Source organism: Prunus persica, chromosome G7 (genome assembly GCF_000346465.2).
Source record: "Prunus persica cultivar Lovell chromosome G7, Prunus_persica_NCBIv2, whole genome shotgun sequence".
NCBI classification, from domain to species: domain Eukaryota; kingdom Viridiplantae; phylum Streptophyta; class Magnoliopsida; order Rosales; family Rosaceae; genus Prunus; species Prunus persica.
In genome coordinates, this window is record NC_034015.1 from 16,704,255 (window position 1) to 16,722,929 (window position 18,675).

The following is an 18,675-nucleotide window of genomic DNA, read 5'->3' on the forward strand; positions in this document are numbered from 1 at the left end:
GCTACACTGGATTCTTTTTGAATTTTGTTCTAGAAATAGTATAGCCGCACGGCTATACTTATTTTCCCCAAATTTTTTTTAAGTAGGCTGTGACACGCGGCACCTATGCGCTGGGGCATCCCTTTTTTTAAGATATAAATAGTACAGCCGTTCGGCTGTACTGTTACAAAATAAAATTCAATTTGCCACGTGGCACATAGTCCTTGGCCGGTGTAAAAAGAGTATAGCCGCCCGGCTATACCGGATTCTTTTTTGAATTTTCTTCTAGAAATAGTATAGCCGCCCGGCGATACTTATTTTCCCCTGTTTTTTTTAATTAGGCTGTGACACGCGGCACCTATGCGCTGGGGCATCCTTTTTTTTAATACATAAATAGTATAGCCGCGCGGCTGTACGTTTAAAAAAGAAAATTTAATCCCATTTACAAAATATTTAGTTTCTTTACTTTTCTTTTTTGACCTACTTCTTTTATTTAATATATGTAATTGAGCAATATCTTAGCTTTTTTGAATTACTTTAATCACTACTTGTATTTTAATATATATATATATAACAATTTCAAGTAAAAGTCCCCAAAATAATTCATTTATATTTATTAACTCTTTTGAGAACTCGTTTGGGTGTCTTAATTAAATTTCTCCGTATCCCAAGAGCCCTATCTCTTATTATTAGGCCATTGCTCGGGTATCTAGTGTTCCTTTTTGATTTTTTTTCTTTTCCAAAGCTATTACCCGCATAAATATTTTTGCACTTTCACGTTTAATAATGTTTTATACACGTATTTCTCATGTTTAGTGCACTTAATTTTAACAAAACTTTCAGTAATACGCAAAATTCACGTATTATACACATAATTCTAACATATTATTGAATAAAAATAATATATATGTAAAAAAAATCTCAGTTTTTCCATAATTGTTTATTAAAAATAGTATAGCCGCGCGGCTATACTCTTTTTCAAAAATTTTAATTAAAAATAGTACAGCCGCCGTGCTGTAACCGTTTGCCACGTGGCGCATAGGCCTTGGCCGGTGTAAAAAGAGTATAGCCGACCGGCGACACTGGATTCTTTTTGAATTTTGTTCTAGAAATAGTATAGCCGCACGGCTATACTTATTTTCCCCAAATTTTTTTAAGTAGGCTGTGACACGCGGCACCTATGCGCTGGGGCAGCCCTTTTTTTAATATATAAATAGTACAGCCGGTCGGCTGTACTTTTACAAAATAAAATTCAATTTGCCACGTGGCACATAGTCCTTGGCCGGTGTAAAAAGAGTATAGCCGCCCGGCTATACCGGATTGTTTTTTGAATTTTCTTCTAGAAATAGTATAGCCGCACGGCTATACTTATTTTCCCCTGTTTTTTTTAACTAGGCTGTGACACGCGGCACCTATGCGCTTGGGCATCCTTTTTTTTTTAATACATAAATCGTATAGCCGTGCGGCTGTACTTTAAAAAAAGAAAATTTAATCCCATTTACAAAAAATTTAGTTTCTTTACTTTTCTTTTTTGACCTACTTTTTTTATTTAATATATGTAATTGAGCAATATCTTAGCTTTTTGGAATTACTTTAATCAGTACTTGTATTTTAATATATATATATAACAATTTCAAGTAAAAGTCCCCAAAATAATTCATTTATATTTATTAAGTCTTTTGAGAACTCGTTTGGGTGTCTTAATTAAATTTCTCCGTAGCCCAAGAGCCCTATCTCTTATTATTAGGCCATTGCTCGGGTATCTAGTGTCCCTTTTTGATTTTTTTTCTTTTCCAAAGCTATTACCCGCATAAATATTTTTGCACTTTCACGTTTAATAATGTTTTATACACGTATTTCTCATGTTTAGTGCACTTAATTTTAACAAAACTTTCAGTAATACGCAAAATTCACGTATTATGCACATAATTCTAACATATTATTGAATAAAAATAATATATATGTAAAAAAAATCTCAGTTTTTCCATAATTGTTTATTAAAAATAGTATAGCCGGGCGGCTATACGCTTTTTCAAAAATTTTAATTAAAAATAGTACAGCCGCCCTGCTGTAACCATTTGCCACGTGGCGCATAGGCCTTGGCCGGTGTGAAAAGCGTATAGCCGCCCGGCTACACTGGATTCTTTTTGAATTTTGTTCTAGAAATAGTATAGCCGCACGGCTATACTTATTTTCCCCAAATTTTTTTTAAGTAGGCTGTGACACGCGGCACCTATGGGCTGGGGCATCCCTTTTTTTAATATATAAATAGTACAGCCGTGCGGCTGTACTTTTACAAAATAAAATTCAATTTTCCACGTGGCACATAGTCCTTGGGCGGTGTAAAAAGAGTATAGCCGCCCTGCTATACCGGATTCTTTTTTGAATTTTCTTCTAGAAATAGTATAGCCGCACGGCTATACTTATTTTCCCCTATTTTTTTTAATGAGGCTGTGACACGCGGCACCTATGCGCTGGGGCATCCTTTTTTTTTAATACATAAATAGTATAGCCGTGCGGCGGTACTTTTAAAAAAGAAAATTTAATCCCATTTACAAAAAATTTAGTTTCTTTACTTTTCTTTTTTGACCTACTTCTTTTATTTAATATATGTAATTGAGCAATATCTTAGCTTTTTTGAATTACTTTAATCACTACTTGTATTTTAATATATATATATATATATATATATATAACAAATTCAAGTAAAAGTCCCCAAAATAATTCATTTATATTTATTAAGTCTTTTGAAAACTCGTTTGGGTGTCTTAATTAAATTTCTCCATAGCCCAAGAGCCCTATCTCTTATTATTAGGCCATTGCTCGGGTATCTAGTGTCCCTTTTTGATTTTTTTTCTTTTCCAAAGCTATTACCCGCATAAATATTTTTGCACTTTCACGTTTAATAATGTTTTATACACGTATTTCTCATGTTTAGTGCACTTAATTTTAACAAAAATTTCAGTAATACGCAAAATTCACGTATTATACACATAATTCTAACATATTATTGAATAAAAATAATATATATGTAAAAAAAATCTCAGTTTTTCCATAATTGTTTATTAAAAATAGTATAGCCGCGCGGCTATACTCTTTTTCAAAAAATTTAATTAAAAATAGTACCGCGGCCGTGCTGTAACCGTTTGCCACGTGGCGCATAGGCCTTGGCCGGTGTAAAAAGAGTATAGCCGCCCGGCTAAACTGGATTCTTTTTGAATTTTGTTCTAGAAATAGTATAGCCGCACGGCTATACTTATTTTCCCCAAATTTTTTTTAAGTAGGCTGTGACACGCGGCACCTATGCGCTGGGGCATCCCTTTTTTTAATATATAAATAGTACAGCCGTGCGGCTGTACTTTTACAAAATAAAATTCAATTTGCCACGTGGCACATAGTCCTTGGCCGGTGTAAAAAGAGTATAGCCGCCCGGCTATACCGGATTCTTTTTTGAATTTTCTTCTAGAAATAGTATAGCCGCACGGCTATACTTATTTTCCCCTGTTTTTTTTAATTAGGCTGTGACACGCGGCACCTATGCGCTGGGGCATCCTTTTTTTTAATACATAAATAGTATAGCCGCGCGGCTGTACTTTTAAAAAAGAAAATTTAATCCCATTTACAAAAAATTTAGTTTCTTTACTTTTCTTTTTTGACCTACTTCTTTTATTTAATATATGTAATTGAGCAATATCTTTGCTTTTTTGAATTACTTTAATCACTACTTGTATTTTAATATATATATATATATATATATATATAACAAATTCAAGTAAAAGTCCCCAAAATAATTCATTTATATTTATTAAGTCTTTTGAGAACTCGTTTGGGTGTCTTAATTAAATTTCTCCATAGCCCAAGAGCCCTATCTCTTATTATTAGGCCATTGCTCGGGTATCTAGTGTCCCTTTTTGATTTTTGTTCTTTTCCAAAGCTATTACCCGCATAAATATTTTTGCACTTTCACGTTTAATAATGTTTTATACACGTATTTCTCATGTTTAGTGCACTTAATTTTAACAAAAATTTCAGTAATACGCAAAATTCACGTATTATACACATAATTCTAACATATTATTGAATAAAAATAATATATATGTAAAAAAAATCTCAGTTTTTCCATAATTGTTTATTAAAAATAGTATAGCCGCGCGGCTATACTCTTTTTCAAAAATTTTAATTAAAAATAGTACAGCCGCCGTGCTGTAACCGTTTGCCACGTGGCGCATAGGCCTTGGCCGGTGTAAAAAGAGTATAGCCGACCGGCGACACTGGATTCTTTTTGAATTTTGTTCTAGAAATAGTATAGCCGCACGGCTATACTTATTTTCCCCAAATTTTTTTAAGTAGGCTGTGACACGCGGCACCTATGCGCTGGGGCAGCCCTTTTTTTAATATATAAATAGTACAGCCGGTCGGCTGTACTTTTACAAAATAAAATTCAATTTGCCACGTGGCACATAGTCCTTGGCCGGTGTAAAAAGAGTATAGCCGCCCGGCTATACCGGATTGTTTTTTGAATTTTCTTCTAGAAATAGTATAGCCGCACGGCTATACTTATTTTCCCCTGTTTTTTTTAACTAGGCTGTGACACGCGGCACCTATGCGCTTGGGCATCCTTTTTTTTTTAATACATAAATCGTATAGCCGTGCGGCTGTACTTTAAAAAAAGAAAATTTAATCCCATTTACAAAAAATTTAGTTTCTTTACTTTTCTTTTTTGACCTACTTTTTTTATTTAATATATGTAATTGAGCAATATCTTAGCTTTTTGGAATTACTTTAATCAGTACTTGTATTTTAATATATATATATAACAATTTCAAGTAAAAGTCCCCAAAATAATTCATTTATATTTATTAAGTCTTTTGAGAACTCGTTTGGGTGTCTTAATTAAATTTCTCCGTAGCCCAAGAGCCCTATCTCTTATTATTAGGCCATTGCTCGGGTATCTAGTGTCCCTTTTTGATTTTTTTTCTTTTCCAAAGCTATTACCCGCATAAATATTTTTGCACTTTCACGTTTAATAATGTTTTGTACACGTATTTCTCATGTTTAGTGCACTTAATTTTAACAAAAATTTCAGTAATACGCAAAATTCACGTATTATACACATAATTCTAACATATTATTGAATAAAAATAATATATATGTAAAAAAAATCTCAGTTTTTCCATAATTGTTTATTAAAAATAGTATAGCCGGGCGGCTATACTCTTTTTCAAAAAATTTAATTAAAAATAGTACAGCCGCCCTGCTGTAACCGTTTGCCACGTGGCGCATAGGCCTTGGCCGGTGTAAAAAGAGTATAGCCGACCGGCTACACTGGATTCTTTTTGAATTTTGTTCTAGAAATAGTATAGCCGCACGGCTATACTTATTTTCCCCAAATTTTTTTTAAGTAGGCTGTGACACGCGGCACCTATGCGCTGGGGCATCCCTTTTTTTAATATATAAATAGTACAGCCGTTCGGCTGTACTGTTACAAAATAAAATTCAATTTGCCACGTGGCACATAGTCCTTGGCCGGTGTAAAAAGAGTATAGCCGCCCGGCTATACCGGATTCTTTTTTGAATTTTCTTCTAGAAATAGTATAGCCGCACGGCTATACTTATTTTCCCCTATTTTTTTTTAATTAGGCTGTGACACGCGGCACCTATGCGCTGGGGCATCCTTTTTTTTTAATACATAAATAGTATAGCCGTGCGGCTGTACGTTTAAAAAAGAAAATTTAATCCCATTTAGAAAAAATTTAGTTTCTTTACTTTTCTTTTTTGACCTACTTCTTTTATTTAATATATGTAATTGAGCAATATCTTAGCTTTTTTGAATTACTTTAATCACTACTTGTATTTTAGTATATATATATATATATATATATATATATATAACAAATTCAAGTAAAAGTCCCCAAAATAATTCATTTATATTTATTAAGTCTTTTGAGAACTCGTTTGGGTGTCTTAATTAAATTTCTCCATAGCCCAAGAGCCTTATCTCTTATTATTAGGCCATTGCTCGGGTATCTAGTGTCCCTTTTTGATTTTTTTCTTTTCCAAAGCTATTACCCGCATAAATATTTTTGCACTTTCACGTTTAATAATGTTTTATACACGTATTTCTCATGTTTAGTGCACTTAATTTTAACAAAAATTTCAGTAATACGCAAAATTCACGTATTATACACATAATTCTGACATATTATTGAATAAAAATAATATATATTTAAAAAAAATCTCAGTTTTTCCATAATTGTTTATTAAAAATAGTATAGCCGCGCGGCTGTCCTATTTTTACTTTTTTTTTTGGGATAAGAAAACCCCTTGTCGTTTACCGCCACGTGTCAGAAAAAAATCAGGTATAGCCGCGCGGCTATACTATTCACACCGCCGCAAAAAAAGAAAAAAAAAATGAGGAGATGCTGCGCAGAGCCCAGGCACCCACGTGTAAAATTGTATAGCCGTGCGGCTGTACTGTTTTACAAATGAATTCAAAAACCTGAGTATAGCCGTCCGGCTATACTGTTTTTAATATAAAAAAGGAGGACCCCAGACGCCACGTGTCAGAAAAATCCATTTGAAAAAAACACGGAGTAAAGCCGTGCGGCCGTACTATTTTTCATTTTTTATTTATTTATAAAGTCGACCCTTTATCGTTTACCGCCACGTGTCGAAAAATAGTATAGCCGCCGGGCTATACTATTTTTTATATGAAAAAATCGTATTATAGCCGCCCGGCTATACTATTTAAATACATTGCATTTAAAAATTATGGCCGCACAGCTACACTATTTAATAAAAATATGAAAAATAAAATAGGACTCTCCTAGTTGCTTTAGTTTGTACCATATAAATATTAATTTGCTAGGTTCAACATATCCAAAGTAGATATTAATCTTCCACTATATAATATTTTAATATAATTTTACTAACATATGTTATTCTTATTCAATAATATGTGAGAATTATTTGTATCATACGTGAATTTTGTAAAAAGTACATGTATAGAACACAAATGTGTTGTTGAAAATTACGTATGTACATATATATAGTTTTCTGGCTATACTATTTTTTAATTAATTAAACCACAGAGCCCAAGAGCCACAGAGCCCAAGGCCCATCTTTGGTTTTTAAATATATTAATTAACCATTGACCCAAGTAATTAGACATTTAACCGAATGCCATATCCACAAGCCACTCAATTGGGCCACTTGCATAGTTAATATAACCTATTCTATTTCCAAGAATAAGTCTTATAAAGACCTCTAAGGAACTCTAGTGTTCCAATGTGGGAGCTCAAACATGTTTGCCATACCTTAGAAAACCAACAAAACTAAATTATATTATTACACACATTATTTGTCGTAGAGAATTGCATGCTAAGTTGGAGTGTTCTTGGTAATTGCTTCACTTTTCAAACAACACTTTACGTGAAGAATACTACGACCTCTCTTACTACTATGCCCATAAATATTTATTTGAAATTGTTGTTCTTGTTGCCAAAGAAATTGCAAAATTACCATCCTGCATTTTTGTTAGAACAAGTAAAAACTAATCTTTGCCTCTCATATTGTTTCATAGTTAGTAAAATACGGATCGGAAAGAATACGAAAACACTCCATAATTAATAGCAAGTCTTAAGAGTTTCCAAAAAATTGATGAGTATTCTTTGGGAACCTGTCGCAGAGCTGCAAAAAATTGTCCAGCTTTCACTTAGAACCCTCTATTGACCTCACAAAATTTCCGAATTATCGAGGCGGACCTTATATGAACCACTGACGCTATTTCATAATGGTTCTCGGACTGGAAGCAAACAATTACAAAATCTATCTAATTTCTTATGAAAGAAACTTACTTTCGTGAGGAAATTCAAAGAGTCATACTTCATAGTAAGAAAGAAAAGAAAAGCAAGCAAGCAACCAACCTCAGATAGCTTCTGACGATACTCATCAGAGTCAACCGAGAGTCCATGGAAAGGGAACTTGTAGTCAACAGCAGTGAAAGCAATCTGCAACTTTCAGGAACATATTATTAACAGTGAAAGAGATAGATGGAAAGGGAAGAATTTAAAAAAAAAAAATTAAATAACAAAAATGGATAATGAAAGGGGAGGAAACCGAAGGTGGAGATTGCGCGAGAAGATCGAATGACGCCATGGATTGGTGCGCGTAATTTGTCAGGAAAGTTGGGGAAGGAATTGGCGGAAGATGAGAGAAAATTGGGGTTGAAGGCATGAAAAGGTGAGGCCAGTGGCTGTGATTAGGCAGAGTGCGGTTTTGGCCTTCCGCATTGCCCGAGTCTAATGTGTTTCTGTCTAGAACATGAGATAGCAAAAAGCTTGTTGACTTAGTTTATGGTAGTTTCTTAATGTTAGTGACCTCAGAGCATTAGCTTTCAAAAATTTATGTCTGGAATTATGAACATCATGTCGATTTCTTTTCTAATAGCAACGCTAACGCAGGGAGAGGACATTTTCGTGGCTTCTTTTCTCCCACTCATTCCTCTCCAATATCAGATGGTTTCTTTTCATGGCTACGTCGAGAAGTTGAAGAGGAAATGCGACTTATTTATTATAGTTTTTATTGTATTAGTGTGTGCTATGGAAAATTCAAACTCTGCTCGAGCAGTACCATTTCGTTGTATTATATGTTGATCTGTCATTTTGTTTGGACTGGTCTAATATAGGTTCCTATAACTTCCATTTCCTAAATATCAACCTATTAATTTTGAAATCTATGTATAAAACTCAAATTCAAACTAAAATTCCTCGATAGATACAAAAAGGTTATAGTACTCCTACATATTTACATTGTTTGCCACTAGACGTCAGATAAGTCAACTTGACCGTTTTCAAGCATGTCATTAAGTCTCTCATTTCTAATTAATATTCCTCATTTAATGACTTTTTGTTTTGTTTTTTGGGCATATCAATTACTCTTTTTTATTTATATATATATATATTTAAAACAAAAAACAAAGAATGCTGAAACTTCTGAGTACTCCGAGAACAAACTTAATATGAAAAGCCAATTATTAAAATAAAACATGCTTTTGGATGCCAATTATCATTGAAATCATAACTTAGCCTGCATGAATAGTATAGTCCCATGTCGGCAGACGATTTCAAGGCCAAAGTTGTCAATTTAACATCAAAACTTGCATATTCACAACAATTAATTTTCTGGAGAAGCTGTTCTTGAAGAGGACATGTAAACCCGGACTTCAAAACCCCCCAAAATTGGACCAAATGCTCAAACAATGGCCACCTAATGCCAATGCTGTCATATTCAGAAAAGATGGTTTTGTTTGGGTTTGTTTAGGTTGCAGAAGGGATTCGAAGAGAGACGAAGTTGGGGTTTGGATTTGGGTAGAGAAGAAAACAGAGAGGAAGAGGAAGAACTGGGTTTTGAAGGCAAAGCTGTGGGTTTTGTTGGTTGTTCTTGATCTTCTTCTTCATGAGAAGAAGCGTAGTTAAAGAGAGAGAGAGAGAGAGAGAGAGAAGCCAAAAACTGACTAAAAGTGTTATCTAGCCAATAATTGGGCAATAAGTATGTATTTATAGGTGATATTTGCAAAATTTGTGGGAAGAGGTGGTATTTCTAGTTAAAATTAACAAAATGGTGGCATTTAGAGCTATTTCCCTTCTCTTTTTTTCTCTTTTTTTTTCCCAACTTGATAACTCAGTTTTTGGTAAATTTAAAAGTATCAGTTTATCTTCTTAAGGGTACACTTAATGCAACCCCTCCTACTCCTTCTCCCGCTCCATCTCCAGAGCCAACAATAATTTCTCCATATCCTGCTTCTCCAGTTCACTCTCCAGCACCCTCACCTAACACAGTAATCATCTCCCACCAGCACTATCCAAGGTACCTCCACATCCTCGTCCATGTCCATACCGCGGTTCTGGAATTCCTTCAAGCTCCTCACCAACTTCTCATCCTAACCCTACTGTTCCTCCTACTTATGCACCTAATGGTTCCCCTTACTCGCCTTCTACGAGTCCCTCATCTCAATTGTCCCCCCATGTGTTACCTGCACCTGTAGTGTCCAAGGCTCCCAGTCCAGGAAACAAGGGAAGTGCACAAGACTTGATTTGTCCATCACCTTCCCCATCCTTGTCATGTAAGTTACAAGCAGTAAGATTTACCCTTTTTTTCTCCTGTTTTTTAGTTGGCATGTATGTTTGGTGACTTAATGCATTATGTTGTTTGTTTTTTGGCTTTTTATCATAAAACGTCCCTGAGATTTGCGAAACTATCAGATTGCATCCTTAAAGTTTTTTTGTATCAGTCATGGTCCCTAACGTTAATATAGGTGCTCTTAAATAATCCTTTTGTCAAAAAAACTGTTAAATATAAAGATATAATCGTCAAATCAATCTAAATTTATATAATATATATATTTTTTTTTTAAATTTCCTTCCCCTCTCTCATTCTTTCTTCTCCTTTTTTTCTTGTCTTCTTCTTCTTTCTCTTCGCCACATTCCTTGAGGATGGTTATGAGACTCTCTCAAGTTTGCAGACACAAAGTTGTGGTGTCTGTTCACTTCAATTCAACCCACCCTCAAGTCAATCTCTCTATCTCTCCCTCGCTCTGAAGTTCGACCCCCAAACCCATCCGTCTCATCCAATCCTCATACCTCCTCGCAAAACCCAACCCAACTATCTTCTTCCCACCTTCGAATCTTCGCCACCAAAAATCAGCAATTCATTATAGGGCTCGAAGGAAGCTCTGTTTCACTATGTCGTCATGGAGGACCAAAAGCAGAGTACCCATCTTGAGAATTGCACAGAAAGAGCCCAAGAGGCTGCTGATTCTCAGAACCCAATTGTAATTCCGTCCGTACGTGTGGCTGAGAAGTTGTCCAGGAAGAAATCGGAGAGGTTCACTTATCTTGTTGCTGCGGTGATGTCCAGCTTTGGTATTACTTCCATGGCTGTCATGGCTGTTTATTACAGATTTTACTGGCAAATGGAGGTAACCAATTTCTCTCTGCTCCCTAAACCACAAAAGTTACGAACTTTATCTTCTCTGATTGAGTTTTTGAATTGGGTGATTTTGTTTTCTGTGTAGGGTGGGAATGTGCCTTTGTCTGAAATGTTGGGTACATTTGCTCTATCTGTTGGTGCTGCTGTAAGTTCACTGACAACATCCCAATTGGAGAAACTTAATTAAATTAAATTGATTTTGAAGTTTTTTTCTTTACACTGAAAACTACTAAATCGATTTGGATTTTATATATGTATATTTTAGGTGGGAATGGAGTTTTGGGCAAGATGGGCTCATAAAGCTCTCTGGCACGCTTATGGCATATGCACGAGGTTTGCTTCGAATTTTGCTACTTTTTATTATCTCTTTGATGCCAACTCCTCAAAATTTTGTTTCTTTTCATTCACTGGGAAACCAGCAATGAAAGAAACATGACAAGCTTGAGTTTTTATGTTGTTTTTCCATTTAGTTTCTTAGCAACCAATCAGTGTTTGATATTTGATATGAACTTTAATTGCAGTCTCACCACACAGACCCAGAGAAGGTCCATTCGAGCTTAACGATGGACTGAAACAGAGAAAGAAGAGATAAGGAATCTGGTGGAGAGAAAGAAGAAGAAAGAAAGAAAGAAACAGAGAGGGAAATGAAATAAATAAATAAATAATATTTTTTTATAATTTTGGATTGATTTGACGATTATATCCCTAGGTTTAACAGATTTTTTAACAGAGGGATTATTTAAGAGCACCTATATTAACGTTAGGGACCATGCGTGATACAAAAAAACTTTAAGGATGCAATCTGATAGTTTCGCAAACGTCAGGGATGTTTTGTGATAAAAAGCCTTGTTTTTTTATGGTTTTGGCAGTGTTAGTTATTCATATAGAATGCAGGCTCAGAGTTAGAGTTTATAAGAAATTATGATTCTTGGGTAATGGCCTAATAGTAATGGATATTGCTCTAAATTACTCTTAGGGAAAGAAAAAAAAAAAAAAGTATGGCCGCGCGGCTCTACTCTGTAAATATATTATTTTAAAGAAGTACAGCCGCGCGGCTATACTATTTATTATTATTATTATTTTTTAAAAAGGAGCCGCCTAGACCGCCTAGCCCGCCTAGCCGGCCGATTTTCTGTTCAAGTCTGGATATTTGGATATGGTTGTGCAGGCTAAAATTAGAGGGTATGGCTCCAATTCTAAGATGATTACGTTAACTGGGTCTCTTTTCTTTGACTGAATTCTTAATTATTTATGAGTTTTCTGTCAAATGTTTTTTGTGTTTAGAACTGTAAGTTTTGATACGGAAATGGGTTTTCTGCGCAAGCTTGAATTTGTAGATTTGGTTGTGTTGCCCCCTGTAAATTTGGTTGAGTTGGTTGTGTTGGTTTAAATTAGAGAGAACTCGTTATAAAAATCGCGAGACTCTCAATTTTTGAGGGAGCGTCTCTTGTGATGATGATGATGATAAAGGTTATATTGTATGAGGGATGTGGTTTAGTCTCATAAATCATAAAGGGGAATATTCCTTTTGCTGCTCTTTTCTGCACTAATACTTGTACCTGCAGGTTAGGCTTGAACTGATGGGAAAGAAGGCAAAGAATGCAACCAATATTTCTGGAAATGAGGCTGGGAAAATTTCCAAAGAGATTTAGAAAGTGGAGAAGAGAAGGATTGTTAAGAGTACTCTTTGCAATGAAAGAAGTTCTCGGAGCTATTGCATGGTAGGATTCCCTTGGACTTTCAAATATATGATAATTCTTCCCCAGGTCTTGTCACTAGTTGGATATAACTTGCTTTCTATTTCTGCACAGATAATCCTTGATGTCCCAACAGTAGGAGGACGCTTGATGCTTGTGGACATGGCTGGCTCTGAAAATATTGAGCAAGCTGGCCAAATTGTATTTGAGGCAAAAATGCAGGTAATGTCTTGGTGGTGCTTAATTTATGCTGATACTGCATGCAGCACTTCCATTGTCATTGTAACAAATGTTAAATTATGGTTATATTGAATTCACAGACTGCAAAGATCAACCAAGGAAACATAGCTCTCAAAAGAGTGGTTGAATCCATATTGCCAATGGTGATTCTCATGTGCCTTTCAGAGACAGCAAACTGACCGTGCTTCTACAGGTAACTTTTATTCACACTAATGTCAGTTACTAGGGATTATATTGTGCCCTGCCTTCTAACCTTGTATGTGAATGACAGTTCTCATGTTCTTTTTGTGCAGGATTCTTTCGAAGATGATAAAACAAAAATTTTAATGGTACTGTGTGCAAGCCCAGACCCAGAGGAAATACACAAGACAATCTCCACCCTTGAATATGGTGCGAAAGCAAAATGTATTGTCCGTGGTCCTCATACGCTAATCAAGGATAAAATTGGTACTGAAGATTCATATGCTGTTATTTTAGGATCAAGGATTGCTGCCATGGATAAATTCATCCCTAAACTGCAAAGGGAAAATAAGCTCAAAGAGAAAGAGCGAAATGAAGCACACAGAGAGTTACAGAAGAAAGAAGAGGCTGCTTCACTGAGAGCTAAACTTGAGCTTATGGAAGGGAAAATATGCTGATAGGGTATGCCTAAGCACTGTTTTTGAGGAAGAAGAAATGGAAGAAGAGGAAGGACTTAAGGAAAATGTGGAAGCTGAAGAAGTGGAGAAAGAAGTTATAGAGGAAAAGAGAGTGTGCATGGTTGATGGGTCTAGCCTCCAGAGTAATTATAATATGGGATCCCTGACATCTTTACCTAAGGATTATCAACATACACCAACTGTGAATCGGCCAAGCAGAAATCCAGGGGAAGGAGATGGCAAGGGGGGACCAAATGATAGGCTTGTCAGGATCCGCAACATATTTACACTCTGTGGAAACTACAGAGAGCTCTCTCAACATGTGACAACTCCAGCACCTACTGTTGCATCAGTTAAATCAGAAAATGAGCAGAAACTGACAGAAGAGATAAACAAAAGTCGAGTATGTGATGAGATGGCATTGGCTTCCAAGGAGAACTACAACCCTTCACTGATGCGGATACTGAAGTGTATGTGAAATGGGAGGCTTCAAAAGAGAATCCAGGGAAGTTCATTACAACACTTAAGGTTGTAAAAGATGCAAGCCTTGCTGACCTGCGAAAGTTGATTGCAATTTATCTTGGTGCAGACAATCAAGCATTCACTTTTCTCATGCTTGGGGTATATCATTTCTAAATTCTCTAGCTTGTTGATCTCTTCTTAAAAAATGGAAAACTTTATTAAGACAATCATGCTAACATGGTTGTTTTTACTGACAAAAAAGTTGTTATAAATCAAGAAATATAGTGCATCTCTGTGATTAAGAAACCTTGATTCAAACTTCTATTCTGTATATATGCAGGACCCCACTGGAGCTTCAATAAATCAAATGGCCACCTTGCTAGCTTGAGACCACTGAAGGGAATGCAAAGCCCAAGTCAGCTCCCCTTAATTCCTCTCCCATTGAAATCACTGGAAAATAGACTACCACTAATTAAAATAATTTAAAAAGACTAAGATTTTACTAAATAACATAAATTAAATTAAAGAAGGTCGCCAAAAAACAAAAGTAAAGAAACTAATTTTATACTTTTAAATAATTAATTACTATTTATTAAATCAGTAAAATATTTAAATATTCACTAAAGAAACAATAATTAAAATGTAATAACTAATTAAAGTAATTAAAAAAGATTAACATTTTATTTAATTACATAAATTAAATTAAAGAAGGTTGCCATAAAACAAAAGTAAAGAAACTAATTTTATACTTTTGAAGCGTATAGCCGCTCGGCTATAAGTTTAGAATATTCTTTTTAAATAGTATAGCCACGCGGCTAGACCTTTAAAATAGAATATTTATAGTGTATAGCCGTGCGGCTATACTCTTTTAATATATCACCAACAATAAAAATATGGATTTATGTGTAGCAAAAATATGGATTTATAGTGTCATATTTCCTTAAATATATTCGAATATTTGAGTAATTTATGAAATCATTAAAATATTTAAACATTAAATAAATAATAATAATTAAAATATAATTATTAATTAAAGTAATTAAAAAAGGCTAAGATCTTACTTAATTACATATATTAAACAAAAATAGTTGGCAAAACACAAAAGTAAAGAAACTAATTTCAAATAAAATAAAAAAACCTCTCCCGACGAATGATTTTGTCAGCAGAGACCTAAGCTACCAAACATTTGTCGGATGAGACTTCTCCTGATGAATGTTGGCCGGCATAGGTCTATGATATTACTAATCAAAGTAATTAAAAAAAACTAAGATATTACTTAATAACATATTATTAAACTAAAGAAGTTGGCAACCAAAAAAAAAAGTGAAAAAACTAATCCAGCAATATCAACTAAAGAAAGTAATGCCATATATAAATTTTGATACAATCACAAAACTAACCAGGCTTTGAATCAAATGTCACGGGGATATCAACTCAGGAAGTCCAATTTGGGCTTGAATTCCCAGGGATATATAATAGGAATTCATTAAAAGGATTTCATTAATAAGATTAAAATGAAATGTTTTCAAGTCACAAATCATTCCCCAAATTCAAAACGGCGTCGTTTTATTTTGGTATTATCAGAAAGAAAACCAGGGCGCAGTGGTCATCTTCTTCACAAGAACTGCGCCTCAGTTGCAACTGCAAGAGATTTTCCGGCAAGGGGAGGTGCAGCTGCACCTCCTTGCGCCTTAATAGGTCCGCCAGTAACAGCTTTGGTTTGCTGCAATGGGAACCAAGGGCAGCTTGTGTTTTGCAAACAGCATGGCGTCGCTGTAAAATAGAGAAGCTTCAAAAGTCTCCCAGGTTGGCTAAAGAGGGTAGTCTTTCTGCCACCGATCACCATGCTGTCTCAAAAACACAGCATAAGTAGGTATGGCTAATAAACTGTTAAAGCATTGATGTAATTCAGGCAGTGTTCGAAAAATCGGCCTTGGCGGAAGGACACTGTTGACCAAACATGTTAAGCTACGGCTTCAACATTGTTATCAAGCCATTTTGTTTCAGAGTGCCTGCTCATTTAACCAGCCAGTGTTTGAAAAATCGGCCTAGACGGCGCTTAAGAGCTAGGCGGCTGCCCGTAGGGTTTTTATGGTGGCTCTTTTATTTCTCCTGTTTTGATGATTTTAGATTCACATGTTAAGCTATGGCTTCAACATTGTTATCAAGGCATTTTGTTTCAGAGTGCCAACTCATTTAACCAGCTAGTGTTTGAAAAATTGGCCTAGGCGGCCGCCTAGAGGGTGTTCATGGTGGCTCTTTTATTTATCCTGTTTTGATGATTTTAGATTCACATGATAAGCTACGGTTTCAACATTGTTATCAAGGCATTTTGTTTCAGACTGCCTGCTTATTTAACCAGTCAGTGTTCCAAAAATCGGCCTAGACGGCACCTAGGCGCTGGGCGCCCGCCTAGGCGGCCTGGGCGTGTCCTGGTGTGTCTGGGCGAGTCTGACTCAGAAAAATGAGATGATGATGATGCTATGTGTGAGAGAGAGAGATGAGGATTGAAGAAGAAGATAGGTCGTGGGTTATGTATGAGCGAGAGAGAGGAGACAGCTCGGGTTAGACTTAGGGTTTGATATTTGCTGTGTGTGTGTGTGTGTGTGTGGTTTTTGTTGTTCTTAGGATGAGCTTTTGTTATATAGTTGTTGTTTTGTCTAGTTTTTAAAGTAATTAACATGAGATATGCTGTACAGAATGTTAGCTTATGCTTACTGAAAGTGTATACTGCCTAGCTTGTTGCATGTTTGCAGCTGTTTTTAAGTTGATCACCTTTCAGCTTTCCTGCTGAAGGCAATTTATGGGTCCTATCAATAAAGAAAGAAAGCTAGTCTCATGCCAGGGATATGTTTCTATTTCTAGACATCCTAAGAAATATTAAATATAATTGAAGCAAATCAAGGAGCATTTTTAGAATGCTGACTTGTTGGATTTTGCCATTGTTTTTAGAATGAATGTTGCTCTGAAAGTGCTGTCATGGGCATTTATCTATAATCAATTGGGCGGATGTTCGCTGTTGCAGTTTCTGAGACCCTCCGGAAAGTTTGTATTCTCTAACTTCTGGGTTCCAGTTCGTATTCTCTAACTTCTGGGTTCCGTTTTTACCTTTTCGCAGTTTATCTTATAGCTCAATTTAATCAAAGATGTCTGCATGCTAGAAACATGATAATTGTATGTAATATGCATAGGTGAATCTTGTGACCAGGCCTGGCAGAGAACTCCTATTTACTGTTGTCTCACAGGACGAAAAATACAAAGCCAAGTCACAAGCTTCCAAATTCTTTTTTACATAGAAAATCAAATGCATTTGGTTTTTTTATAAAATAAGTTCATCTACGAAACTGTGTCACTTGGTGCTTGCTGCTGTTGGTGTCTTAGTTTCCTCTATACGAGAAAGTGCATGTGTTCAACTTTAAGTTCCTCTATACCCAACTATTTGAAACGCTGTTTCACTAATTACATGATACTGCAGGTTTGCATTGATGTATTTGTTCAAAGACTTGGAGATATGCTTCAGCAGGAATGTACAAGCTAGCTTTCAGCACTACTAGTACTGTTAATGGGAGAGCGTCAATTGTGTCTCACTACTACAAAAAAGCAAAAAGACGACGGTAAATCACCGTCGTGTATTTGGTTTTTCAATGGTCGTGGAATCCACCGTCATCTTTTCCCTCATAAACCACGACGCTAAATAACCGTCGTTGTTAAACAATACAACGTCATCAAAAAATACAAAACGACGTCTTTGTACTGCAAAAAGATCTAAAAAAAGCAATCGAGGATGATAATAGACGACCAATTCTCTAAAAACACCGTCGTTAAAAAGGGAAAATATGACACATATTAAGAGAACAAAGCCGCAAGATAGACATACAACGACGACAATAAAAATACGCCGACGTTAAATATAATTTTCACGACAATAAAAAATATGACGTCTTTAAATACATTAGAAGACGACGTTATTGATACCTACTACGTCGCACATATAAACACAACCGTCGTACAATTAATTTTCCACTTCGATTTTTCGATAAAAGATGACGTGGAAATAGTTGTCAGTGTCATTATTTACGACGTATGTGTTTCTATAGTAGACGTTGAAAAACTAAACAACGTCAGTTACAAATATATGAGAGTCGTATTAAAAAATTTATACGTCCTATTTTCAGAAACAAACAACGACCATAAATATTAGACGTTGTTAAATACAACAACGTCGGAAAACAATAAAAACAGACGTGTTTAGTCTGCTAAAGTTCTACAACGTCTCTTATTTACAAAAAACCGTCGTGAAATAAATTTTCCACTTCGATTTTTCTAAAAAAGATGACGTGGAAATAGTTGTCAGTGTCATTATTTACGACGTATACATTTATATAGTCGACGTTGTATTTATATGTATTCATTACTCACGACGCACTTAATAATATAGACGACGTTGAACGTCTAAACAACGTCGGTTCCAAATAAATGAGAGCCGTATTACAGAACATATAGACGGCGTAGATTATGATGGGAGCCGTATTACAAATAACGTCGTTTAATTGTTATTAGACGGCGGTTATAATGAATTTCCGTCGGAATTAATTTCGTTCCTCTTCGTTTATAAAAGACACTTGCGACGTGGAACAACTGTATGATGACGTCGTATTTTTTAACGTTCA

General features: G+C 35.4%; 1 protein-coding gene and 1 pseudogene across 1 annotated transcript; both read left to right on the forward strand.

The window, feature by feature from the left end:
- Nucleotides 10,445–11,585, forward strand: LOC18769054 (beta-carotene hydroxylase 2, chloroplastic). The gene is made up of 4 exons (XM_020568658.1): nt 10,445–10,957; nt 11,054–11,113; nt 11,234–11,301; nt 11,490–11,585. Exons 1-4 carry the CDS (start codon nt 10,730–10,732, stop codon nt 11,527–11,529), a joined length of 396 nt encoding a protein of 131 aa, XP_020424247.1. The 5' UTR covers nt 10,445–10,729; the 3' UTR covers nt 11,530–11,585.
- LOC109950409 lies at nt 12,275–14,491 on the forward strand (annotated as a pseudogene).

Coding starts and splice junctions, on each gene's coding strand:
- LOC18769054 (XM_020568658.1), top strand. CDS start 10,730: ATGGAGGACCAAAAGCAGAGTACCCATCTTGAGAATTGCACAGAAAGA. Junction 10,958..11,053: donor GATTTTACTGGCAAATGGAG/GTAACCAATTTC, acceptor TTTTCTGTGTAG/GGTGGGAATGTGCCTTTGTC. Junction 11,114..11,233: donor CTCTATCTGTTGGTGCTGCT/GTAAGTTCACTG, acceptor TGTATATTTTAG/GTGGGAATGGAGTTTTGGGC.